This window comes from Haemaphysalis longicornis, unplaced genomic scaffold (genome assembly GCF_048455015.1).
Source record: "Haemaphysalis longicornis isolate Haplotype H1 unplaced genomic scaffold, Haemaphysalis longicornis Haplotype H1 scaffold_7, whole genome shotgun sequence".
NCBI classification, from domain to species: Eukaryota; Metazoa; Arthropoda; class Arachnida; order Ixodida; family Ixodidae; genus Haemaphysalis; species Haemaphysalis longicornis.
In genome coordinates, this window is record NW_027526422.1 from 97,189,187 (window position 1) to 97,214,826 (window position 25,640).

At 48.1% G+C, this 25,640-nt stretch overlaps 2 protein-coding genes across 3 annotated transcripts in view; both read right to left on the reverse strand.

Moving 5' to 3' along the window:
- Positions 1-7,046, reverse strand: part of LOC144146140 (clotting factor C-like) — a 46,252-nt gene extending 39,206 nt beyond the window's left edge. Inside the window, exons 1-2 of one of the 2 annotated variants that reach the window (XM_077678097.1) lie at positions 6,877-7,046; positions 2,554-2,714 (exon numbers count right to left, since the gene is read on the reverse strand). In XM_077678097.1, the coding sequence (XP_077534223.1) occupies positions 2,554-2,705 (152 nt within the window). In that variant the 5' untranslated portion in view covers positions 2,706-2,714; positions 6,877-7,046. Of the gene's footprint in view, positions 1-2,553; positions 2,715-6,782 lie in introns of both variants that reach the window. The other variant, XM_077678096.1, reaches the window with a different exon arrangement.
- Positions 7,047-8,272: 1,226 nt separating this feature from the next.
- LOC144146424 (calpain-B-like) overlaps positions 8,273-25,640 on the reverse strand; it is a 30,687-nt gene continuing 13,319 nt past the window's right edge. The window contains exons 2-11 of the mRNA XM_077678378.1: positions 24,504-24,647; positions 23,443-23,574; positions 21,314-21,507; positions 20,767-20,935; positions 13,864-14,036; positions 12,668-12,845; positions 11,833-11,959; positions 10,627-10,754; positions 9,774-9,982; positions 8,273-8,400 (exon numbers count right to left, since the gene is read on the reverse strand). Of these exons, the coding sequence (XP_077534504.1) occupies positions 8,388-8,400; positions 9,774-9,982; positions 10,627-10,754; positions 11,833-11,959; positions 12,668-12,845; positions 13,864-14,036; positions 20,767-20,935; positions 21,314-21,507; positions 23,443-23,574; positions 24,504-24,647 (1,467 nt within the window). The 3' untranslated portion in view covers positions 8,273-8,387. The remainder of the gene's footprint in view (positions 8,401-9,773; positions 9,983-10,626; positions 10,755-11,832; positions 11,960-12,667; positions 12,846-13,863; positions 14,037-20,766; positions 20,936-21,313; positions 21,508-23,442; positions 23,575-24,503; positions 24,648-25,640) is intronic.

Genomic DNA, 25,640 nt, shown 5'->3' on the forward strand with positions numbered 1-25,640 from the left:
TTCCTCTTAGTTTCTTTCCCGAGAGCGTTCCCCAGAGCCGGGAACGCTGATTGGCTACAGCCAATAAAGGAGCCCACCAATAGCAGCGCCTTACTGCTCAGTGCTTCGTGCGTCATAGAGCTATGCCACAGCAAATACTTTACGTCAGAGAGCGGCAGAATGGCGACGAGTATCGGTAGGTAAACTAGGTAGGTAGTTAAAATTTGTGCGGCCCCTGCTTTACGCAGTGGTGTAATATTTGGTGTACGTTGTCGTGAAGGGGTACTCTAGCCATTGTGCGGTTGAAATGGTGACCTTAGGAAGCCTATTTAGGGCCCCTTTAAACAAGTCTTCAGTCCTGACCCCGACTCCAAAAAAGAACTGTTAGTATAAATTTGGGGCGTCCGCAAAGCACGCTCAAATAATGAGCAGTAGGCGTTTTCCGTCACGAAAAAAGTATGTACGACAAATGCATGTCGCCGGGTGTTACGATTCAGCGCGCTGTTGCCTTGTGCGCTAGTGCACCAAGTTTGGTGTAGTGCGGGGACGCTGCTCTGTGCTGCCGAAAAGCCCGTCCTCTTCTATTTATCATAGTCACCACCATCATCATCACCACCACCACCACCGCCAGCCTATCTACGCCCACTGCAGGGCAAAGGCCTCTCCCATTATTCTCCAATTATCCCGGTCCTGCGCTAACTGCGACCACTTTATCCCCGCAAACTTCTTGATCTCCTCTGCCCATCTAACTTTCTGCCGCCCCCTGCAACGCTTGCCTTCTGTAGGGATCCACTCTGTTACCCTTAATGACCAAAGGTTATCTTCCCTTCGCATTACATGTCCTGCCCACGTCCATTTATTCTTCTTAATTTCTACTACTATATCCTTAACCCGCGTTTGCTCCCTTACCAACTCGGCTCTTTTCTTGTCCCTTAATGCTACACCTATCATCTTCCGTTCCATTGCTCGCTGAGTCGTCCTCAATTTAAGTTGAACCCTCTTAGTGAGTCACCTCAAAGTTTCTGCCCCGTAGGTGAGTACAGGTAAGATGCAGCTGTCATACACTTTCGTCTTCAGGGACAATGGTAGGCTGCCATTCATTATCTGACGCATTCTCCACAAATAATTTACGGCAAACGCGGGCATGTTCAGACTTGATTCTACGAACAGACTGCGCTTGGCGATATTTTTCCTCCTCTCAGACCTCAGACGCTACGTGCGCCGGCTCTCACGGGTTCGGGAAATAGTGTTCTTGTGTGTCTCTACTTTGTTCGCGTCATGTTGAAAGGCCCGGGAGGTGGCGGGACCGTTGCCGCTTCTATGTACAAATTCTCCCTCTCAGTGGCTCGAATCAGTCGAAATTTGTGGCTGAACTAAGAGCGCCGCTCGGCCCGTCGAGTCCATTCTGTTCCTATATCGTCGCTGTTTATCTCCCGCCATGCAGTAAGCAGTTAAGTTTGCTCTCGGGTCTTTCTCGTTAAACCGAGACAGGACTTCTGCTCGCCGATCGTCCACTACGCTATATGTACATGACGCAGGCGACGAAGCTCGGTACGGGGCGCCTTCGCCAATCTAGCGGGGGATGGCTTGTGGGTAAGAACATATGCGCTTTACTTAGTTCAGCCCAACTAGCAGTGGAAAAAAGGGTAGTTGAAGTAATGCTTACGGATAGAAAACAAGCGTTCTATGTCAGAGCACAAACAAGGGTGGAAGTCATTCTATAGCTCAAATTAAAAGGGGGAAGGGGAATTCCGCTGGCTTGTAATTGCGAAGAACTGACATCAAACAGGTGGGGCATCCGGGTAACATAATGGGTACCAAGACCAGAAGATAAGACCAGAAGTATAAGAAGACAACATGTTGCAGGGGAGATGCCGGGAAATGCGGGAAATTCGGGTCGAAAGCGTGGGCTGAATCGCAAGACATGAACGGATGGAGGAATATGAGAGAGGGCCTTGTCCGCCCTGCAGTGAACACAAATGGAAAGAGGACGGCGGGATGATGTTGTTAGGAGGCAGCAGGACAGACGACATGAACAACGAGACAGCCGAACGATGTATTTACAGCTTATTCACATGGCGGCCAAGCTGCGCGCACCCAAAAAGCTTCTTTTCGTCGTCGGAGGCTGGAATGAAAAAGCCACGCTGCATTATCTTCATCGTCTTCTCGTAACATAGCCCAAGCGACCGTCCCAGTCCACGCCGCCGGCGTGGACTGGGACGGTCGCTTTCATCTGGAGGGTAAACGGTTATGTGGTGAGGACGAAAGATGAGATGGCAAAGTACAGTGACATTCCATGCTGCCACGTAACAATATATAAGAGAGGGAAATGACGCCGCGGGGTGGAGGAGGGGGGGGGGGTGCGGCGTTTGTCACTCAGGGGAATAAATACAGCTTTTGGACACATTGATGGCAAGGAACAATTTAAACAACATGCTCCTCCTGTCACCACGATTCGGGCATAACCGCTTACAGCTGAGAAGGCCATCCTCTCGCATTGTACGCTGCGCCATCCCAAGATCGATGACAGAAGGCAACGCGTAGCGGAAGCGCAGGGCGGAAGAGCGGACTTACTGTTTGACGCGCACGTGCAGCGTGTAGCCGGGCGTGCCGCATTGGCAGCTGAAGAAGGAGTTGTTGCACACCCCCAGGTTGTAGTCCCTGCTTGGCGTAGCCACGGACAGCCAAGAGGCCAAGACGAACGCCGATAGCAGGTGTGTCTTCATGGCTTACGTCTGTCGACGAGAGAGGGCCAACCGTAAAGATTGCATCTCGCATATCGGCTGAGCAGAAAGCCGACGGCGCCTGTATAAAACGCCTAGGAGTGCTCCATAGACCTTAGTAATGCTCTCATAAGCCGAAGACTAAAACTCACATCTCTTAAGCAGAGGACAGCGTTACAGAAATCTGCAACAAGATGTCGCCAGTCATTAATGCCAATGATTTGTCGAGTTCCTAAGTGCCGGCGCTTGAAGCTCAGCATAAAGGGCGATTAAAAATGGGACAATTTTCGCATCCCTTTGAGCCCCTATGTTATCCTGGAAGTATTTATTTATTTATTTATTTATTTATTTATTTATTTATTTATTTATTTATTTATTTATTTATTTATTTATTTATTTATTCCACAAGTGGAGGCGTGTGAAGCTTCAAGTTTTGGAGCATGGAAACGGGGGAAGGAACGTTCAAAGTGATTGCGTCTGGACGGGAGAGGTGCGCTGCCCTCGCTGACCGCACCACACTAAGGTAATTCGTTAGCCCCGTAGCTCCAGCAAATTCCCCGACGGTCATTACAGGGAACGGATATCTGTGACTGTCTGAGTCCATGCTGTGGTAATGTTCTGCGCGAAGGTTTGTTAGGGTGGTAGTGATGTATCTCCCACCATTAAACGCACTCTACCTATCTAAGTAGCGGTTGCTGCATAAATCTTGCAAATTTTTAGTGCACGCGGCCAGTGACGACGAAACAACTCAGGACGTACAGATGGTATATTTTGCAAAAATAACTCTGTAGTGGTTAACTTCCGCCTGACGAAAATTCCAATGGCGGTTAGGTATAATGTGCTGTAAACAAGCTTCAAAATTGAACGCATATGTATTTAATATTATTAAACATGTGGATCATATTTTCCACCCCCTCTCTCCACCCACCACGCCTCGTTCTTTTTTTTTTTTTCGTTGACCTCTGCATGAGCGAAACGGAGTTACAGAGATGGGGGCTTGTAAAACACAGTTGGGCGACTGCCGTCGCTCGATTCCAAACTAATTTGTCATTACGTAAGCCACGTGCGTTAGTCGTAACGATGTACCACACTAAGCAGGGGCGCAGCGGGGCGGGGGGTCTCTTATGGAACTTCAACCACCCCTCCTTAAATTTGGTCGCGGTGTCATGCACGGAGACCAAGGCAACACCTTTGTCCGGAACCATCCCAGGATTGTGTCTCTTAGAACCCCAGGAATCCTGTCCGCAAAGTGCACCTACTCTCCTTTGGTGGCCCGTTTCTCTCCTGACATGCCTAACTCCTATGCAAGACCTTCATTCATGGAGTGTTCCGCGAGCTCGCGTTCCCCGACGCGACGGAGAGTCGCTGCTCAGAACAAACTAGGGGAGATTCGCGGGCGAACCAGCAGGCCTGGCTGCTACAGTACCTCCAGCAATCAGGGCCTCAGCCGGAAACCAGTACAATAGCACTTCGGACTTCGCCTCACCCCACTCCTCTGCATGGTGCGAAGTTACCTGCGAATTCGCAGCTGTGGCACCGCTCGTGCGGAAAAAACTATTAATTGCCACAGCTACAAAATAGGTAGTTTTGCCGCACGAGCGGCGCCGCAGCAACAAATTCGCAGGTAAATTCGCACCATGTGGAACGGGTTTTCTGTATAAATGTACACTTTGTTGCCAGTGGCACTTTTGTTGCCCTGATCAAAATACAATCTCGTTTTCTTTTTTTCACCACAAGTGTACATTTTGACGCATCATTTGTGTGACTAATTTTGGTGCAATTATCCGCAATGCGCAACAGTTGACAAGCTGCTCGTATACGCAATATATTGGCAAGAAAGACAGCGTTATTAAGATTTGTCCCTACCCGTCGCATGTGCGCAAAATTGGAAAAAGAAGATTCTTGGTTCACAAAGCAACATTAATACAAAACGTCCACCCACAATTTGTTTGTTTCGTGCTTTTCACGGTTATAACATCCGCTCCATGCTTTGTTGTCGTGGAATAATTGGTTTCTTACTTACATGTTTTTGGTTCCATGTTTGTTAAGCATGTATGTTTATATTCGTTCTACATTTATATACTTATTCATGGGTTATGTACACAAAACAGAAAATTGCGAGCAGTGTTACCAATTCTGTAACAATACTCGGAACATGCGAATAAATTTTTTTATGAAGTATGTCATGTTCCTTGTTCTTGAAAGTTAGTAGTTATTTTTTTAGTTAACTATTTCCGGTAATAGTTACGTATATTATTAGTTAATAGTGATGTATTTATTACACATATTTTAAGCCCCTTGATAAATCATATGGAGGAGGTCGAGGTGCAATCTCAGACACCCCCCGCCCCCCTCTCCCGAAAAAAATTTCTGGCTACGCCCCTGACAGCACGTATACGTTAAACAAGTTTAATCATTTCTTTTGTAGCTCTCAATTGGGGGTTTTTAATGCTGCGTTCTGGCTAAGTACTCACTGGAGGCCCAATTGGAGGCCTTTCAAATGTCGGTACAAATATGAGGTCAGCGTGAAACGGGGCCAAAAGTCTTTCACAAACATCAACCAAAATCGTTTTGCAGCCTTGAAAGCACAATAACGTGTACAGTTAAGCTGACGGTGTAGACTGCAGTAATGGCAAGCTCAGAATAGAAAGACCTGTAATGAAAGTGAATTTTAAAAGCATTGAAATTGTGCTGTGCCCGTAAAAGTGTAATCAAAATGACGCATCGTAGATGCGAACCGCAACAGTACTACACACAACGTCGACTGAAAAGCCAACGAGTCACAGCTCTTGCAGTGAGCTATCCCTGCAAGGCATGGCGCGCTACCAAGTCGCAACGCCTTGCTCGAAAAACAAGGAATCAAAGTGAGGTCAGAGGTGGATCCATACTGGCATTCTGAAGGGCGGCGGAATGGGGGAGGAGCAATGGGGTTGAAAAAAGGGTGGGGGCAAATCTTGGAGCCTGGAAAAGGGAATGACAGGCGTTGTAGGCTTTGTGCATGCTAGTTTACACAGCCCTTGAGAATAAAGGCGATCGCAATCCCCTCTTAGGACCCGCCACAAAGCAAGTTTCGCTACTAAAATATTTAAAATCACGAACATTATTACGCCAGTGAGGAAGCTGTCACGTTTCATCAAGACATTTAACGACACCGAAATTTTAGGGGCGAAGCCCCTTCGTCGTCGTCGTCGTAATCGTCGTTCGTCTCAGGTAGTAACGGTACCAAAACACAGGGAAACTCGTTTACGCCCCGCGCTAAAACACAACGCGTACTAAAAAAACACCGGGACATTCGTTTACGCCTCACGCCAGAGAGCTTCGTGCTTCATAGACAAGAGACTCTTACAGCAAAGCTGTATACCTGTACCACCCAACGGTTTCATCTCCGTTGCAAAAACACCAAGGCGCCAAGGAAACACTTCTACACTGTATGCTTCACCCCTCACCAGGTTCACGTTAGTGGAGATGGTCCGGGATTTTTCGTACACAGTAAATGTTGGCGAAAACTGTCGGGAAACGAGAACAGTCAAACACGCGATAAATGTGTCGGCTGTGAGAGCAAGCAGACGATGGGATCTTGGAAATGCATGTGTGAATTAAACCGAAATCCGAGCAGAACAAGATAGCCATCCACACCGAGAGATTTGGCGTCGATTTCGTCGCGAAGGCTTCCTACGTGTGCGATATTCTTTGATAAAAGGCTGCGCGTAGAAGCTACCGCTATTCCTGCACCAATTGTTTACTCTTTTTCAACTCCTCTACGAAGTCGAATAGACTATTTTATTAGGGTACACTTGCCAAAAGCCGTGTCCCAACGACTGACGCATTCCCAGCAATACGTAAATTAAATCCTAGCATTTATACGTCCCGCGTACATTGGCAAACTAATATGAATGCTGGATATTTTAGCGGCGACAATTTTTCCAAAACATAGCGGCAGCGGCCTGAGCTGTACAAAGTAATCAAACTAAAACTGCTCGAACACTTATGAATTATAGAAATTTTTTTACGTTTCTAAGAAAAAGAAAAGACTGCTCTGGTTAGCTTACAATGTTTACGTATTTACAAATTATACACTACCCTGCTGATGCAGCTTGTCCAGTGAAAACTAGTAGTGTCGAAGCCGGTCATAATCCAAACGCACAAAACAAAACGCCTAAGGTGGAGCACTGGCCTTTAAAGTCGTCTCCTGAAGCGGCACGAGTCTAGAGATTACTGCAGAGCGGACATAACGGAGGGAAGACACAGCGTCCGAAAGGAAACCGGAATTTGCAGCGTGGGAGGATCCGGATGGCGTATTACGCACCGCCTACCGCACGACGCATTCGGCGTCGTCGCCCATCAAGGCTTGGCTCGGCCTGACGTCAAAGCGCTAGGAGAGAGGGTGGGCTTTCCCCGCGCCTATTTCGTTCACTCCGCGTGGAGAAAGGCAACACGACGCAGCAACGTTAAAAACTTCCTCGTCTCACGTAGACTGGCAGCTTGGGTGCCCGCCAAAGCTGTCGTAAGGCGCAGTGGGGGGAGGGTGACTCGCTTATCGGGGTCTTGCACTCCCGTTTCCAGGGTAGTAACCCGAGGCGAGAGTACGGAGGCAGTAATCGGCGGCACGTGCCGGGTGAAGTCGCGGCTTCCACTTTGACGTCGGAGCTTGGTGGGGGCTCCGGAAGGAGGATTCTGATCAAGCCTTTTGGCTGTGAGCGCTGATGAGGTTCACCGTAGTAGTTAACAAAGAAATAATTTGGCTCGTATGTCTAACCTGAGAGCAAGGTGTCATGTGAATGGGGCTACTTGTGCTTGCGTCATGCACTTAGCTGTTCTTGCAGCAAGTGCGGCGGCTGCATAAATGAAGAAGTTGAAACCGACAGCCGCTGATACAAGAGTTGAACCTACGACGAATTATCTGCGGCTTTACGGATTACCTCCGCAAAATAAATAATACCTAATATCGCAATTGCGTCCTGCTAGCCCAACGCCAATGGCAAAGGCAAAACACAGCCCCAGTGCTTTTCTCGCTGCCTTGAGATGTTCCTGCAAGAGCTAACCACTCAAACGTCGAACACTCCTGCATTCTTAAGATTTTTCTCTTGTACTGAACCATGCTGAACTCACCACTAAAACTGGGATGCTCAACCCACCAAAAGTATAGTTCAACCGTCTTAGTGCATACATCAAGATTAATCATATGTAGTTATGTTAGGTCTGCCAATGCCTTGCATTGACCTTTTTTAATGCTTTATTGTGCCGCAACTTTTAAAAAAAGGATCAAATAAACACAAATGGGCTAAGGTGGGAAATGTTTCAACCAAAGTGGTCTTGTAATATGTTGTACGAGTGCTCTAGCTCGCACATTCAGGAGGCCTATCTGTTAGCAAAAACAGACTAATATGTAGAAAGAAAAATTTGAGAGCATGGCGTCGGGGTTACTCTAAAGAAAAATGAAACGAAATGAAAATTTAATACCACAAGCCGAAAATTGAATTAAAAGGCATTAGGCGATTCACACATCACCTTCCAAATAAGCCTTTCCACCCGGTTTGTTCAGATTTATAGTGAAGTATATTTCCATTACCTTGAAGTTGGCCTGTTTAGTGTCCTGATTCCTCTTCCAAGCCGCACCGAGGCCCCCAAGATCTTGTTCCTTGGAAGTTCCGCCTTCGTTTCGAGCGGTCAGCCATTCCCTCTGGGTCAGTGCAGCTCCCTTTAAAAGAAACAATGTCAATCTTGCCTGTGGGCGTAGTTAAAAACTACTTGTTACAAAACAAACATCACATAAGCAAAGTAACTGCAACTTCTCCGAGTCTTTCCAACCTGATACCACATTTTTACAGGTTTCTAGAAAATATGGAAAAAATAGTACGAAACACATTACGTCGGAGGGACAAAAATAAAGGGATCGGGAACTAGATGGAATGCACAAATCGCGCGACAATTCGACCTTAGCAACCAGGTTTCGGCAGAAAGGCAGGAGAAACATGTTAAATGGCGCAGTCAAGGATGGGAAACGTTCTACGGAAGTACTGAAAATCCCGTAACACCGTATTTAAGAAAATGTACAAGTTTCTCGCCGAGTCGGAGCAACGCGTGAGCTCTAGTTTTGGGACATATATTAACCACGCGTGATTATAACAAATATGTAGAAGTCCTCATTTCTCATAGTTCGCAGGCTCACGAATTGTTTCTCCTCCTCCCTGGTCAGCAATTGGACAGCACCTCCGGGACAACTATCCCTTGCCTCGTTCCCTCCTTTGCGCGGCTTCCGGTCCATGTGCACTCCTCGTGTCAATAAATGACTTTCACTCCCTTACTATTTTTATCGAGCGTAATGCTTGAGTGCCTTCGAAAGCTTTCTTCCTCAAAGACATTCTGAACAGGAACTCCCAATAGAAACGCTTCTGTTGATTCCGAAGCATTGACATTCACCCCGTTTGTGGCTTCTCCCTCCACTTATACGCTTACAGCGGTAAGACGAGCACTCCGAGTAGTTTTACATTGCACAGGCAACGAAATAGTTAATATTCTGCATTTTTATATACACAATGTGTATAACTTGGTGACGTATAGAATCGCTAACTATTTTCCAAATTCGACATCGAAAATTAAATATTAACGCAGTTTGCCAGCAGCCTTCTCATTGAAGTACTGATACATGGTACCACCCCGCAACGCCTTCTGTTGCCTAAATTTCGTACCAACTATGGACAAAAACACTACAATTTACGGGAGCAACTTGCTGGAATAGTCGTAATGCTGAAACTTAAAACCTTTCTTCTTTTGTATTGTTTAAAACGTGTCAAGCAACATGTGATGTCTGAAAATTAATGGGATACTGTGACGTTCCTCTCTTTTTCCTTCTTTTTTTCTTTTTTGCAATTGAAACTGCCAACTTTTTGTTGTAAAAGTGTAGCATTATTTGGTAAAGACCTCTTGAAAACATTGTTGGGTCCCGGTGTACGTTACACGCGTATCGTTTTTTTTTTTTTTTGTTCAAATAAATAAAGATTTCAACTTCAACGCCCCACCACAATGCGCCACTGATAGCGTAGTGTTCCCGCCGAAGCGTATATAGTATACCTCAGCTGGAACGGGCTGCTGGCATAGACACGGATCATGAAGGCCCCCGGACATCGCGGATCGAAGGTGGCGGGGATGACCACGTAGTGTCCCGGACGCAGCTCGAAGCGGCCGAAAACCTCTCGGTAGTTGATGTATGCCCCGGAGTTGGCCACGTCCGGTGTGCGGGCGAAGTGGTCCAGGGGAAGACGCCGGAACTGGTCTGTCGCCTGCGTGTACACAGAATCTGTGGCGACACGTCCGTCTGCAAGGTACACCTGCCTGGATTACAGCGGCCTTAACTCTTCAAACTTTTATGCATCGGGTATTGCACTGGAGCCACGAGTAATTGAATTGAATTGAAACGAGGTTTATTGGTTCCTGCTGAATGCCATACAGTACAATATGCGGAAATAGGTCCCAAAGTTAACACTGTAGAGGGACCTCTTACTATGCGTAATTGTGACTCCTAAACACCGGACCTGTACGCGACAAGTAATTTCAGTCTATATGTAGACTGAAATTATTAGTCGCGATATTCCATGTGGTATTCCGGCTTTATTACAGGTTTTTGCTCTTTGTAAGTTAATGAATAGCATCGAACACCTTTTTTTTATTTTACTGATTGAAAAAATCTTTCCTTAAAACTGATCCTATAAGAAAAGCTTCGAACTCTTCAGTTGCAGATGGGCCAAGTTGTTAGGGTTCTCAAGCATTTTTACACTACTCGAGCGCTGACTATTCCAAATTTTAGTTTTGGAGTTTTTACCGTCCGGTACCCTTCAGCTAGGCCAGTGAATCTGTCCTCACTGATGGCGCAAATCAGGCAAATAAAATGACTCACAGCAACGGTATGTGGGTCAGGGGTACCCACCTGGTAGATGACGAACCCTATTTGGTGCATGCGCAGACGGTGTCGCGTTACGAAGGCGTTATGCGGCGGGTGCACCTGCATCAGCGCCACCACGACGCTCACCGTGGCCTCGGCGTCGGCCGTGGCCCCTGCGCCCGCACGGGATAATCGGGTTGACTGGAATATGGCTCAGTGACTATACGACTAAAGGTTAATCCGGTTACTATGAGGCTTCCTCGTCGTGCAGACGTTTCCCCTCTGCTATCAACTTCTGCTGTCATGTATATTTGGCATGATGGCGTACCACCAGAAGGATTGAAACTGACAACCTAGTTACACTTCACGACGCGTTTTCCACTCCGGCGATGACATACAGAGCTGAAACTTGGCGCCTTACTAAACAACTTGCAAGCAAACTTGGGCCGTCTCAACGGGAGGTGCAACGAATAATGATCGGAGTAGCACTTAGAGACAGGAAACGAGCTTCCTGGATCAGAGAACCAGTTAAAGTAGAAGATATCATCGTCCGAAAAACACGAAATAAAAATGGTCTTGAGATGGCCCCGTAATTAGGGGAAATGACAATCGGTGGACTACCAGTAGGATAGAATAAATACTGAAAGACGGGTCTAGAAAAGGGGGGAGGCCAAATACTCGATCGAGGGACGAGTAAGGAAATTCACAGACAAAGAATAGGCTCTGGCGGAGCGGTACAGGGGCCGTTGGAGGTCGATGGGAGAAGCCTTCATTCTGCGATGAACCTAGTGGGCTATTGATGATGATGATGATGCAACCCCCGCTTTCCCCTATTTTTTATTTGGCATTCTTAGCATTCGAGGTCTCTGCTTAAAGGCATATTTCCGGCATTTCAGCCAGGGGGTAAGCGAAACTTTTTTTTCCACAAATATCGTCATTTGGGCTACTGTCGAAGTTCAACAGATCAACGCAGAAAAGGCAATACAATTTGATACCATTACATGAAAAAATCTTTGAAAGATAAAAGGATAAGAAGTAAACACAGAAAGGCTAGTGCGTCTGCTTGGGCAACGGTAGCCTTCAGCTGATCTAGTCTCAAGGTAGAGGTTGATTACCCTCAGGCCTTGAGAGTTTTTTTCAGGCATGCGCACAGATTGAATGGTGAGCAGACCCCCGAAAAGTAACCCCCTACATCTCTTCCCAATCCGCTGCCTTGGTTTGTACGGCTTATCAGTTACGCGGATGTATTACCTTGGTCGGCCGACAGAGCAGGCCTGATGGAAAGGAGGTACTGCGGGTTCGTGCTGAACAGGCTCAGGTTGTTCCTCGAGCCTCCCGAGTTGACGCCGTCGACCCAGACTCCGCGAATGGCCCGGACCTGCATACGAGCCAACTTAGCCAACAGTGCAGCCTAAATCACTCCCTATACGACCTACTGTTCACGGCCTTTACAAGCTCGTAAAGTAGACGCCGTATGAGAGCACAAAATGCGAAAGTGCATAATATCATTAAACAAGACTTTATGCATAGTAATGTGCCCAGGTTTTACAGTCGAAGTTTGGGGTCCCTTCCTACATTCAACAAACAAACAATTGTTAGATATCTAGGAGGAGGAGGAGAAGAAACACACCCAGAGGAATGTTCATACGAATAGCTAAAGACAGCCATAGAACCATTGTATGAGCGTTCACTGCGCTCTCTTGGCGCGAAAACCGAGCTTTTGTTCGGCAAACCTGGTTTAGTAAAAAGAAAGAAGAAACCATGGCCAGACTAGACGTGAACGAAGACAAGAAACGACAGAAACGATGCTTCGTCCACGTCTAGTTTGTGCCATGTTTTCTTCTTTCTTTAAGTATGTACGAGCTAGCTCAACAACAATTTTTGATTTAACAGCGTTCCACCGCGGAAAATATTTCAATCCTATCGAGCTTGATAATTGTAAACAAAATGCTGTATATTTCCACTAAATAGAGAAATGAATTGCCCTATATGGACTATACAAGCTATCCACGAGTGAGGGTTCGACTAATTCTCATCACGCCCCTGCAGGCTGCGTGCTCCTGGTCCTCACGCCGGCGGCCCTCACCTCCCCTGGCTTCTCCGGTATGCCGTCGCCGTCGAAGTCCGGCCCGAGCGTGCAGATGGAGGCCTCCTCAAACTCGCGGCAGAAGTCCTCGTACTTCATCCAGAACTCCCCGTCGCCATGCTGCCGCCACTCCATCTGCTTCTTGGTGTCGGGGTCCACCAGCGACCACTGGGGGTCGCTGCAGGTGAGACGGGCAATGAAGCGGCCGTTTGGGTGAACTATTTGACAAATGGTGGCGCATTTCGACGCCCCAATTTACGCACTGTCCAGGGGTTGTTAAGCACGGAAACAGAGAATGTTTGCCGGAACGTTTTCCGGAACGCATCAAGGCGAACATTTGGCTTCATGTACACGAAGTTGGGGGAGTCGTTTCGGTGCAGTCATAAGGTGTGACTACGGCCGCTCTACAATCATAGATGAACCGCATCATACTTCCATCATTAGGCTGATATTATCTTCATAGCGTTTCTGTTCTTTCCGACTGCATGTCCAGTTTTATGGAGAATTTTGATGTGTTCAAGAAGAGTGGATGTGCGGGAAGAAAGGGTAACATTATTGTACAATTACTTCGACTAAAAGCGAATGTGAAGGACAGTTGACACAGGGTGCATTATGATTTTACAGCAGTAGCTGTTGTAGAGATGTCGGTTGTTCACGGTATCCCGCCGCGATCACAAGCCTTGCCTTTAAAGGGTACTTCACAGCAAGCGGACCTATGCTAAGGGGAAAGCAGCCACACGAAACTACCATCTAGGAAAGCTATCAGCGTCAGATGTTTTATGATTTGTGAGGATAAAAGTCATAGTTTGTGGTAATTTGTACTAATTTATGCCATTTATGCTGCCCTCATACGAGAGTTGAAAAGCAATGCCAACAGTAATAATTGCGTAATGCAGTGAGATATGGGTAAACAGAAATCGGTTACATGGAGCTACCTCTTCGGAGGAACAAATGCCTCGCGATTGACTATTTCTGTATTGATTGAGTCATCATAAAATAATAAGAGCAATAAGGCTAATATAGGGCTCATCATAGGTCTACTAAAATAAACTATTGGTATTTCTGCTTATTAACCAGAACACTATTTTAATGCAGCGCTCTAATTTCAGTGTGCCTTAGTTCCACGTCTCCCTCAGATTCCCATTTTCCCCTCGCCAGCTAAGCCGCGGGAGGTAAGGGAGCGTTGTTAGGCTTACGCGTCGCTCCAGTCCCCTGTCCACTCGATTCCGTTCCCCCAGGGGTTCCGTATGCGCAGCAGGCAGGCATCGCGGCCGTTGCTGAGTGCCACCCTGCGGACGGCGCTCACCGTATACGCGTGGCCCGACACAAGGCCGTTGGGGTCGGCCGCCGTGGCCAGCCACCAGTCACCCTGCAAATCAATGCACAGCGCCGTTTTCTGAGTGGCAGCGACATTTAAATCCCACCCTTTAGGGCCGCTTAGGCTCGTAGTTCCTCGAAACCATTATTCAAAAAAAAATTCCCCGCATTTCCCCGAGGGGAAGAATGTGAAAGTGCGAATGCACGAGTTGAATTTGCGCGGTTCGGTAATGTTCGCGAAAGAGAGATCACACACACACACAACTACAAAGAAAGAAAGATGCATTTATTCACAGACACCTATTTGTGTTGTCGTTGTACTTGATTGCTAGAGCGGATCTCAGCTTTGAAATTTTGTGTCAGTACTCCTTTAAGCGGGTGCATTAGCCCTTCTCACGCCCGATTCTTGGCTAATCCCCCACGTGGGTATGTGCCATGTCAGCGGCCAGGCAGCGCGCGCCCATCTCCCCCCGCTGCCAAGGAAGACGAGGAGCGCGCGCACCCGCAGCTGTTGCTATGCGGACGGCGGCGGACACTGCATTCGCACTTAAAAGAATTAGCTCCTTTTGGCTGCAGAGGAGCCAGTCCAACCCTTGGTGGTTGTGGTAAAATGTTTTTCATTAGCGTACTGCCTCATTACATGTCAAAAGAATCTGAGTTGATGTATCACGCCACACTAACAAGGAACAAAAAAAGATTGAAAACCCAATTGTTTCGTTTGAAATTTGACAGGCGTTTCCCCTTATCAAATACAGTAAACCTTCGTTATAACATAGCCTTCTGGACACAAAAGCTGCCGACGTTATAAGTGATATAAGCTTGAGTAGTCAAACCAACGATATAAGTGATACTTCGTCAAAAGTGGGTGTGGTGTGCTTTTTGTGCACGCCAGTGAGGACCATCAAACAGATGAAATAAAGCGACTTTGTTATAAGGAGGGTTTACTGCATTCGTAGTTTGCGCCTGCACGCGCGTTACGTCGCTATCCAGCACAAGCATAGATACAGAGCCAAACAAGTCAATATCAGGCGTGTATGATCTGCTTAACTGGCGTAAATATCCGGATGATGATTCCCTCTGTCATCCGCCTCCGAACTAACGCGGGACGCCTGCGCAAGAGAGAGAAAGAAAACGTTATTGGCTGAGGAAATGGGTCGAGAATTGGAGTCGTGATGTTGGTGGCGGGCAAGAGTCTGAAAGTCCGCCTCTCCAGGACGTCTTCTCCTTGAGTTTGGTAGGCGAGCTCGTGGTGACCGTAGGCCGGTGCCTTTCGGCGACGTCTTCCGCCCAACCAGGCGGACCTGTGGTCCGGGTAGGGGCTGCGAAGCGAGGCATCCCACCTCTCCTCAGAAGGAATTTCAGGGAGGGAATCCTAGGGGCATTCCAACATGATGTGATCCAGATTAGCATGGCCACCACATAAACGGCACGTCGAGGCTCAGTAAAGGATGGGGTGAGTGTGGGTCATTATGGCTGGATTTCTGAAAACTACCGTCTGGAACCAGTGACAGACGTGACTTAGCTCTAATGTGAGTGATTTACCTGCCTGAGGGTAGATCCGGCGGGGGAGGAGGTAGTAGGTGGTAATGTCACGGTAACCGATCAGACGATCCCGCGCGGACCGGGCTCCGTAATAGAGATACATGATCGGCCCAGCCCGGATAGTCAGCTCTCGGGCTAGGTCATGGGTCTCCTCGTTTCCCTCTAGCCTGGAATTCGCGGGGATCCAGGTCAGTTGTACAGGGGATTGTGGGGTGTTCCTGCGCGAAATTTTGAGCGCCGTCGGGGATATGCGTCCACCGGCAGAATATTTGAGAGCGGTTTCAAAATATGTTATGATCGTGGCGGGTGTGGGGTTGAGTGAAGGGGCCAACGCTATCGCCGCCTCTTCCGTCGGTTATGGGATGGGCGTCCGGACTATGATGGAGTCGAGGGTGGTGGTGCTGGGGTAGTTGGAAACAGCGATTACGGCGAAAGCCTCGCGGTGTCTGTATTCTGCTGCGTACTGTGGGTTGTCTTTTTACGCCTTGCTCGGGCCGCGGGCTCGTTGTTCCCTCCGATCGAGTGGTACGTGGGGAAGTGGTTTGGCTATGATGTAAGCGTGAATTTTATATGGAATAGTTGTTTCATCCTGATAGAGAGTGTGGTATCATATTATTAGGTTTTTGAGGATGCGCCTTTCTATGGGGCTGCGAGCGAGGCGTTGGTATTGTCCCGTTAGGTGGGCTTCGACAAGTTGGCTGGCCTTGCTCTGAAGGCATAGCCCCTCTAGTCTGGAAGTGGACGTGCCGGGCGCCGACGTAGCGCCCCCTTGTAGGTGCGTAACCGTGCGTTTAATGAGGGCGTCTATTTGGTACGTTTCTGCCGTTTTCAGCTTAACGTAGGGGATGGAATAAACTATTCTCCTTACGACGAAGGCTTGGAGCAGGCGGTCCCTGTCTTGCTCCGTCAGGCCTGAGGTCTTACTGGTGAATCTCTTGAGCAGAAGAAATGTCATCACTCTTGAAGACAAAAGACGTCAATCCTTCATTATTGAAACATCCCATGGTAACTTCTCCGTCGCGGATGAATTGATCAGCAAGGCCGCGAAAAAGGTCCGCTGACATATTTTATCGCAATACGTATCCTCATACGTCATTTTTTGACGTTAGCAACCCTCCGTACATAGCAGCGCATTATTGTAACATGCGAAAACGTTTATTTTTCATGCCAGTACAAAAAGGGATCGACGCCATACACTCGGTGCACGAAACGTGAAGACCAGGCGGAAGGAAGTTCTTCCAAGTTCCTGTCTTGTTCGGCCTATAGCCTTACGTGAGCTGTTAGAGGCCGGATTACGGAATCCGTAGATTCCACCAAAAGCAAAGAGGACCACCTGAAACGGGAACAAGATACTGTAGACCTCCTCGCTATTTTAGCTGACAGTAAGGAGTGCACCGATCCTCGTGAACATCATTATTTTTTACTGAAAAGTTGTATATGTTTAACCTCCGAAGTTTTTATTCCGGTAAAGCCGCTTTACTCGGCGCTATCCCGGCGCTTCTCCTCGTCCCCGCCGACCCTCTTTCACAACTGTTATTTCCCCTCGCCACCGCCGATGACTTTTTCACAAGCTGCGCAATCGGTTGGCAACGACGGTGGGGCTGTTATCAATGGCTGCGGAGAACCAATATAAGCGCGAATGGGCGTAAGAAGGACCCAAAAGCCGCCGCTGTCGAACATGTAGCTGCCGCCGTTCCCACTTCAAATTCCACCTCGCCGTGTAGCGCGAATTTCTCCCGGTTGAAGAGCAACTTCCAGGTTTAAACGCCGCCATGAGCCCACAATTCTTCAGCTGGAAAGGATTTCCGAGTGGCATTTTCGTCGGCGTATTTCACGCCTAAGTATACGCCCATCACCGGTTGCCTGTTTATGTGTGCACGGGGTGTGGGTGGAAGGAGGGGGGCGTGTATTCCCAGCTGAGCTTCATTCCGCTACCGATGACAAGCTCGTTGTGCCGGTGGAAGATATAAACGTGGAAATCCCATGACTTAATGCGCTCGTTCAGCTGTCTTCCGTAATCGAGCGGTTTTGGTCCGGGTTAGTGTGTTGCAAAAAGATTAGCATGCCTACAACCGGGGAGGGAAACGTAGAGCCACATAATTGTGCGCTAGAATAATTCTCGAGGCCTTCAATGTTTTCACTCGCTATGGGCTGGACGCATGCCTTTCGGTTGGAAGAAGAAGAGCGGGAACTGCAGAGGCGTTGGCCCGAACAGAAACGCGAATGGTCGCAAATGGGCGCGAGAACAACGGAAAGCCAATGCCACCGCCGTCGCATCCTCTACTTCCGGCTCGTCGAGTAGCTGCGAATCCCTCCGGGGTGAACAGCAACTTTCCCGCTTTGAACGCCGACGTGAGCCTATATACTCGTTGAGCTTGAAAGGATTTCAGAGTAACATTTCCGACGGTGTATTTCACTTCTAAGTACGCACACATAGCCGGTGGCCGCTTTATGCATGCACATGTTGGAAGTGCAGTGAGGGGGGAGGGGGGCGTGTACGCACTCTGTCCCTTTCTGATGACATCCGTTGGGCTCGCGTGAGGTTTTAACAGCCCAAGGTGACCTGTCCGGCGTCCTCCGGTGTCGACCGGGGTGGATTGATGTGTTATATGGAGTAAGATGCCTACGACGTGGGAGGCAAAACGGCAGCGCCGTGTTTGTAGGATAGAATAAAGCTTGGGTCTTTCCGGTTTCTTTCAGTTAATTGTCAAGCATGCTCAATTGCAAATTATAAACAAACGCGTTTTGTTTCGTGCACCCCGTTGACTGCATATAGCTTCGCAGGTCATCCTTCTTCGCAAAGTGGAACAGCACTAATTCTTTTAACAGATTCCCACTCCCAGTTACATACGACTTTGTACCGACAGCTAGAGATTTCTCCGTCGTAATGCGGTTACGCAAAAATCAACAAAACAAGCTGTACTATAGGGACCGGGCGGCCGTTGTATGGCACCACCGTCGTTTCAGCGAACAGCGCCGCCCGTGGCGAACCGCTCGTCAGTGGAATGCCGGTGGCGGTCAGCACAGCGTAGTTGTGCATGGCTTTCAGTCGTTTTTCTGCGGTGCGGCTTGCAAAGCGTACGTAACCCCACGGGCATTTTTCAAATCGGTAAATCTTGAGCGTAGATGTGACGTTTACGAGGGATACCATGTGTGTTATTTACGCCCATACTCGGTATTTACAAATAGCAGACGACGCTCAATGCGCCAAGCTGGAAGTCAAGCTGGAAGTGAAAGTTCGTTGCTTCATGCAATTTTTTTCATGCCTGCATGCAGTTTCGCGAATCGAGGAGTCTATTGCCGCTCAATGCTCCCACAAAGCCGGGGTGTGTGCAACCGATCTAGGAATGCTGCGGCGCTGGCCTTTGGCAGTTGATGACGAAACGGCGTCGACGTCGTGCACAAGCGAAAGACAAAGTTTGGGGGTGTCTTCGAAGATTTACCTCAAAACAGAAATTGTGATGGGCGACGCTTCCGTAACTTCATTACCGACGGCTGAAACGTGTTTAATTTCACAGAAATGCTCTTACTACAGTCATCGGGAATCGTTGATAGAATAAATATTAATACCGCATGATAGTAGAACGTTATTGCTTGTCGTGGCACTGCTTCACAAGAATTGCAATGGTTGCTGGCTAGTTGGTAAATGGTTTTTCAGAAACTAATTCCTGCGTGGCTGAAGGACGCAAGACAGGACGGTGCCCGAAACCTGTACTCAGCTTCACAACTGAATGCTGCGGTCGGTTTACAAGCTGCCACCTACGATTGAAAAATCATGCACACCTCCGTCTAACGACAATGATCGTTTATCGCAAAGATCTATCGTATGGGTTTCCTTGGTTGCCATCTGGATTAGAACTTTGACTAATTAAGCGTCGAATTTGACAAGCACGCAGTTTGGTATTTTAATCGCAGCGTCTTTGACTTTGACCATTTCCCATTTGATTTCGCACGAAGAAAGCTTTGTGTTCAACCATCATAATCATTAAATGGAGGGCGAAATGATTTTTCTGTTTAATTTTGAACTTCAATGCCCCCTCTCCAAATCTAAACTTTTTCAGCGTGTCGGAAATATGTCTGTGGTGGAGGACTCGGGCTCATGCACCCATATTTGAGGCAACTAATCGCGCGTTTTTGGTGTCTTCACCAGGCATTACACGATTTTTTAGGTACTCTGTAAAGAATACTTTAGCATTAAAAAACACCGGCTGACGTTAACACTGCCACATTTTTTATAACTATCGGTGCCAGCATTTATTCTACGCAGGTGGTAAAACGGGAAGGGGAGGAGGGATGGTTTGTAGCTTGGGCTTTTGAGTTGGTGAATAACTTTGGCTCTTGATAAAATGACCACCACAAACGTGGGATTTCCACTTCGACTTTCAGGCTCCCATGCTGTCACAGTGTCGCTCGCCAAAACCGAAGGTACAAAGTTTACGGTTACAGAAAGTGCAAACTACCGCAACATTTCTACGTACACGGTAATCCATCTCGTATGCAGGTGCCTTTCTATTTAAAGCACACGTATCGAGGTATCCCAGCGCTAAGGCTGGCGTGGAAACCGTAGACATTGAAACCAGCGAAGATAATTTAAAGTGGTAGAAGGGAATTTTAATATTGCTAATGGTTTTATTCCTACTCAGATCGCGCGGAGCCAGGCGCAGAGCGCTGCAAAAAGCGCTCGAGTCAATGTAGCCCTTCCCAAACTTTACAAGCATCCAATAAGTTTGCGTAGCCGTTAGTGCGTTTAAGAAAAAAATAATACTAATAATAGTAGTTTTATTCGAGCTCAGTACGGGTGGAGCCAAGCGCAGGTCGCTGCAAAAAGCGCTCATGCCATTGCAGCCGATACCCAACTTTAGACGCGTCTGACAAGTTTACGTAGTCATTACTGCATCTAAGAACCCAACACACCTGTCTAGACTTCGTTTCATCTCACATGTCTGCTCACAACGCCACCAAAACATACAAAGCACCGAAGTAAACACGACAAAAACAACGGGAGGCTGTGTAGTCCAATGCACCGGCTCATTCCACTGACGAGCGGAGCGCCGAGTGGTGGCGCCACCCGTCCAGCTGCCCGGTCCCTATAGCATTGTGCACCCGCACGGAATATCTCGTTTTCACCGACTACAGTCCTTGGAATCTTCAAAGTTGACCCCACTTGTTGTCGATGGTTCTATAACTGTCGCATTTATACTAGGGAGGAGTTTGACACAGTGCAAGGAATTCAGGCCGACCTTTCGCGAGCAAGTGATGAAGGCGCCGTGCTCAGAGGCCTTGAGGAGGAAACCGAACAGGCATGGCGGGGCGTCCTGCAGGTCGTAGCGCTCGGCGAGGCCGCTGGTGAGGTCCACCATGGCGTCCATCGCCTGGCCGCCTTCCAGCGCCTCATAGCTGCCGTGCAGTCTGCGTATACAGGCCGCGAGGGATATCAGGTCATGCGGTGTACCTTCTATAGCAGCTGCATGGCTCCACAAAGTTTCCAAGGAAAGAGAAAATAAAACGTAGTTGCGTAGGCTGCGATCTATCATATTTTGTACCCACAATACTTGCGGCTTATTTCTATTTCAAAACTCCACAGAACTACATCGCTATGCAGGCGGTACATTCTATTTTCTCCATAGTTACAAAATCCCAAACATTGATGTCCTAGGTCAAAAACAAGTCTGTTCTTCTCTCAGGCCGAGACCCCCTGGACATTTACAGCACTCATGGCATGCACGCGCAGAGGCCAGGAACGGTTCCGGCCCCTTAGAGTGGAGGGGAGTGGACAGACAGACGTACTTGGCGTAGGCCTTCTCGAGCAGGGCGACCCAGAACTCTCGGGGGTCGCTGCACCGCGAGTAGATGAGCCTGTCCTCGCTGGTCGGCAGCAGGTCGTCCACGTACACCACCACCCAGCGGCCGAAGCGCCACAGGTTGAAGCGCACCGCCCCCTTGTAGCCAGAGCCGAACAGCTGCTGCTCCTGAGGAACCACCTGCACCCACCACAGCCACCGCCGCAGGGTGAGCGGAAGACCACCACAGGGAGAGTGTTTTAATCACAGCAACAAACTCATTTCATGCGTAATCTAGGTGCTTTTTAACAGCATAACTGTTTAAGCTCGAGCTTGGTTTATTTGCGATCGCATAAAAAATTACCAAGAAAATATAGCAAGCGCACGTGAGCGGGCGTTTCGTGAGGAGCACACGGCATCGTCCAAGCTTGCACATGGGTTTGCGCCGTGTGAGGTGCTCGCAAAAAAATACCAAGAAATTATACCGAGAGCACGTAAGCCCGCGCCTCGTTACGACACCTTCAATCGTCCACTCGATCTTCGATAACACCCTAGCCAGCATTCGTGGCGTGATCACTCACGTGCTCTTCTCCTCGCCAGTTAACGTGCGATCGCACGTTAACACGAGCGCAGAGCAGCTTACGCAGACGCAGAGTTCGCGAATCTGGTTGACGCCGGTTCTAACACTTGCTAGCGCGGTCCACTTCGGGACAGGTGTGAAAGGATGTGGACAAAACAAACCGGGCCTGCCAGTCACGGAGAACTTTCAGTGGCAAGTTCGGAAATCCGTCAGGTGTAACAGCCGCGTTTCCGACGAAGTGAGAGGGGCCTCCAGCTCTGCTGTTTCTCCAGTCTTGCATCGCTAGTGGAAGCTGTGCCCAATTTTAAAATAAGAATGTCCTGCCATGGATGCTGTGAGATTGGTTTACAAAACACGGGGCGCCATCTCCGACTGCCGCCACCTCACGCAGTCAGATCCCACAACGACTGACTGATCACCACCTGCTCTTCCCTCCTTCCTTTTTCCCAGCTACGGAAAAATGGCCTCCCTCGGTTCAGCAAGCGCCATACAATCGAATTCAGTTTAATCACTGCAGCAGCATCCCTCCTTCCCGACTCTTGCTAAACTGCCGCCCACTAGGAGCCCGCAAAACGTTACTCTTTACCCGCCATTGTTTGTCCAGTTTTTCATACCCAGGCGTAAGACAGCGGGTTTGATTCTGGATGGCGCGCAATAATACGATAGTAGTATTTCTAGATTTCACCTCCTGTTTCTAGTCAGGTGGGAAATCACCAACCAGTTATTTTGGAGTACTGTACCGGCAGGTGCGAGGCGGTTTTGGCCAAAGTTGAGCGATCATCCGCTGGGATCATCGGATGATCATCCAGCGAGCGATCATCCGCTGTAAAGTTGAGCGATCATCCGCTGAGCGATCATCCGCTGATACAGCGCTAAACCAGCGAGATAATAGGCCAGTTCCTCTCGTAATGAGAGTTGAACAGAATTGGTGTAACGGTTGCAACTTTTAGTTTTTGTATTTATTTAGTATGACAATTTCGATTGTGGGCATAGTCACAATCGTCGTTTTGTTTTAAATATGCGTTCCTACAACTTATTAAAGTGATTTGAATTAAAAAAATCATTTGCTTTCTAAGTGGTGTAAACCCCTCTGTTAGAGTTACTTTTTTTACGTTGATTTTGGTCTTCATAATGATAAGCACAAGCTTTGTTCTCGTTTCTGCAAGAAATAATCTCGGAAAACCGAGAGAACATGTAATAACACCGTTAGGCGGGCTAGTTGGTACTCGGAATTCATGCTGAATTTTTGCGCAGCGTAAGACAAGGACAGATACAACAAGGGACACGAAGACCAGCGCAGGTCTTCTCTGGTCTTCGTGTCCCTTGTTGTATCTGTCCTTGTCTTACGCTGCGCAAAAATTCAGCATGAATTCCGAGAGAACATGCACAGACAGCGCCGCTTCGAACTATACGCATTACAACAATCAGGTAAACCAAATTAGCTGACATCGTATCTTGGGAAGGGAGTTAGTAAAATGGGTATATTTCGTAACTCAAGCAACCCTGTGCTTCCTGGATGAATTGTAACGACCGAAAGTGCACATTGATTAACGCACCCTGTGCATAAGGTCAGGCCGTTGAGCCACTGCAGCGCAGGATGAGAGGAACCAGCAGTCCCCCAATGCTCCCTGCACGATGTCGTTGCGGCTGACGCCATTCACCAGCAGCTGCGGCTCGGACACCATTTCCTGCGTGCGGCCCAGTGGGTGCCCGGACAGATACCTTGCTGCGAAATCGTAACCTTTGCACAGATACTCGTGCGCGGCCGGTTGTGAGGCCTCGCACGGTCGTTCAATGAACGCCCCATGCGTGTGTTTCTGGTGTTACCCAACATTCCCCCATTCGTGGATAGAACCATTAAAGACCCTCTCACCATAATGGAGGAGGCGGAGCTGAATTGCTCAGAATATTTCAGTGCTTTTGCCATGTGCTGCTATACTAGAGTACGGAATAAAGGGTGGATATGCACCTATTCTTGTACAAAGGCGTTAAGTGGCCTCTACCACACTTTTTGTTCTGTGAGCTCTCCAGCTCTGATATAATTGTGACGGAGACCGTTAATTGTGACGAAAGAAAAAATATTGGTGTAACAATCCAAATCCAGATTGATATTATGGTACTGACATTGCTTGTGTCAGCAGTGTTAAAAGAATAAATTAAAAATATAGGATTTCGCTTAATCCTGAAGATGTTTGCCCAGAAATGTAAACGGGTGGCACCCCGGCGCTGTCAGGAACACACACTGAGAGATGTATTTTCCTCTTCAGGGCAAACTTATTCGCTTGATTCGCTCCACCCTCTTCTTGATTTGTGTCTTGGGACTTCGCCGAGTTTTTCTGCATACGTAGCCATTGCGAGAGGCCACCTTGGGAAATCTGTTCATGACATCACATGACGTAAATCCTCAATGAATAGCAGTTATGACCACACTCTCCAGGATATGAATTGCCGAAACCATGCGTCTCTCGCGGGTCTGTATGACTGTTCTGGAAGCTCCGCAACGTCAGAGGGAAACAGACGATTGTTAATTGTACACAGGTTAATTGTTAATTAATTATTCATTGATCGCGTTACAAATGGGGTGGCAGGCAAGACGAGTGCGAATAAGAGCACGCACGTGTGGCCTGAGCCAGGTGATTCTGCCCGGCACGGGGCGCCGATGCGTGAAGAGCGACGACTCGGTCGGTGGGAAGTGGTTGTCCACGAACAGCTCCGTCAGTGGAAGGCTGCGGATCGCCTGCTCGTCCTCTAGGGCCGTTTTCTGCATAGCCCGCGAGTATACCCACGTCAGATCAACAAGGTCCCTGCGGCGGCAACGCTTTACGATGTGCACGCTGCGTCGCCTGGAACCAAATAAAAATGCTATGAGCCATCGTTGCTCAACATGCGGTGAGAACTACACATGTCCCTAAAGTTCGCGTACGGTAATTTTTCGCGCGCACACCCACATGCCATTGCCCCTAAAAGCAATATTATTTTTACAGTGAGATGTTTTTTGGTTTACACTTCAGTTTCTTGGGAAATTCATTGTACAGATGTGTCGGTCAACAGAGTGAGTGTTCTTCTTACGAGCAATGACAGTATCTGTGCTAAAATGAGGTCATACAGCTTTATTTTTCTTTACGTTCAGCCCCATCATGTCCGCATTCGTGAATTTGGCTTCACTGCCTTGCAGTGAAGCAGTCTTTGCACTAAGATTTCAGATCTAACGCGGTGGACGGCGCGAAACTGCTGGTTTCCAATAACAGTTGCCGCTGTGAAACATAAAAGCAAATAACCCAAGCATTAATTAGAAAGAGAGAGAACGATCTTTAATGGGGTCTGGCGATGTTACCCGGGCTAAAATGCCCTAATTGCTACGCCAGATGATGACGTGATAGATATGATAAAGATGGCGTTGAAGACGTTGATGTGCACAGATGCGTTCAGTTATTTACAGAGACTGGTCTAGGCCTGTGTGTTGCAGGTACGCGATAAGAGCTTTGGTAGCCCGTAAAGCACGTTTGCGACATGCCCACGTGCAGACGAACACAGCGTATAGTAAGCATATCCCAGGTATGGACAGATGAAACCAGCTCAAATAGACTAATAGCAGTTGGAAAGCAAACTTATCTCCTTCTTGTAGAAGGTTACCATGATCATTATACTTGTCAACAAGCGGAGCGTGTAGGAAGATATTGTGGCATGCAATACAGTGCGTCTTGTGCCTGAACGAACCATATGCGTAATAATCACGGAACGCATCATGTTTCTT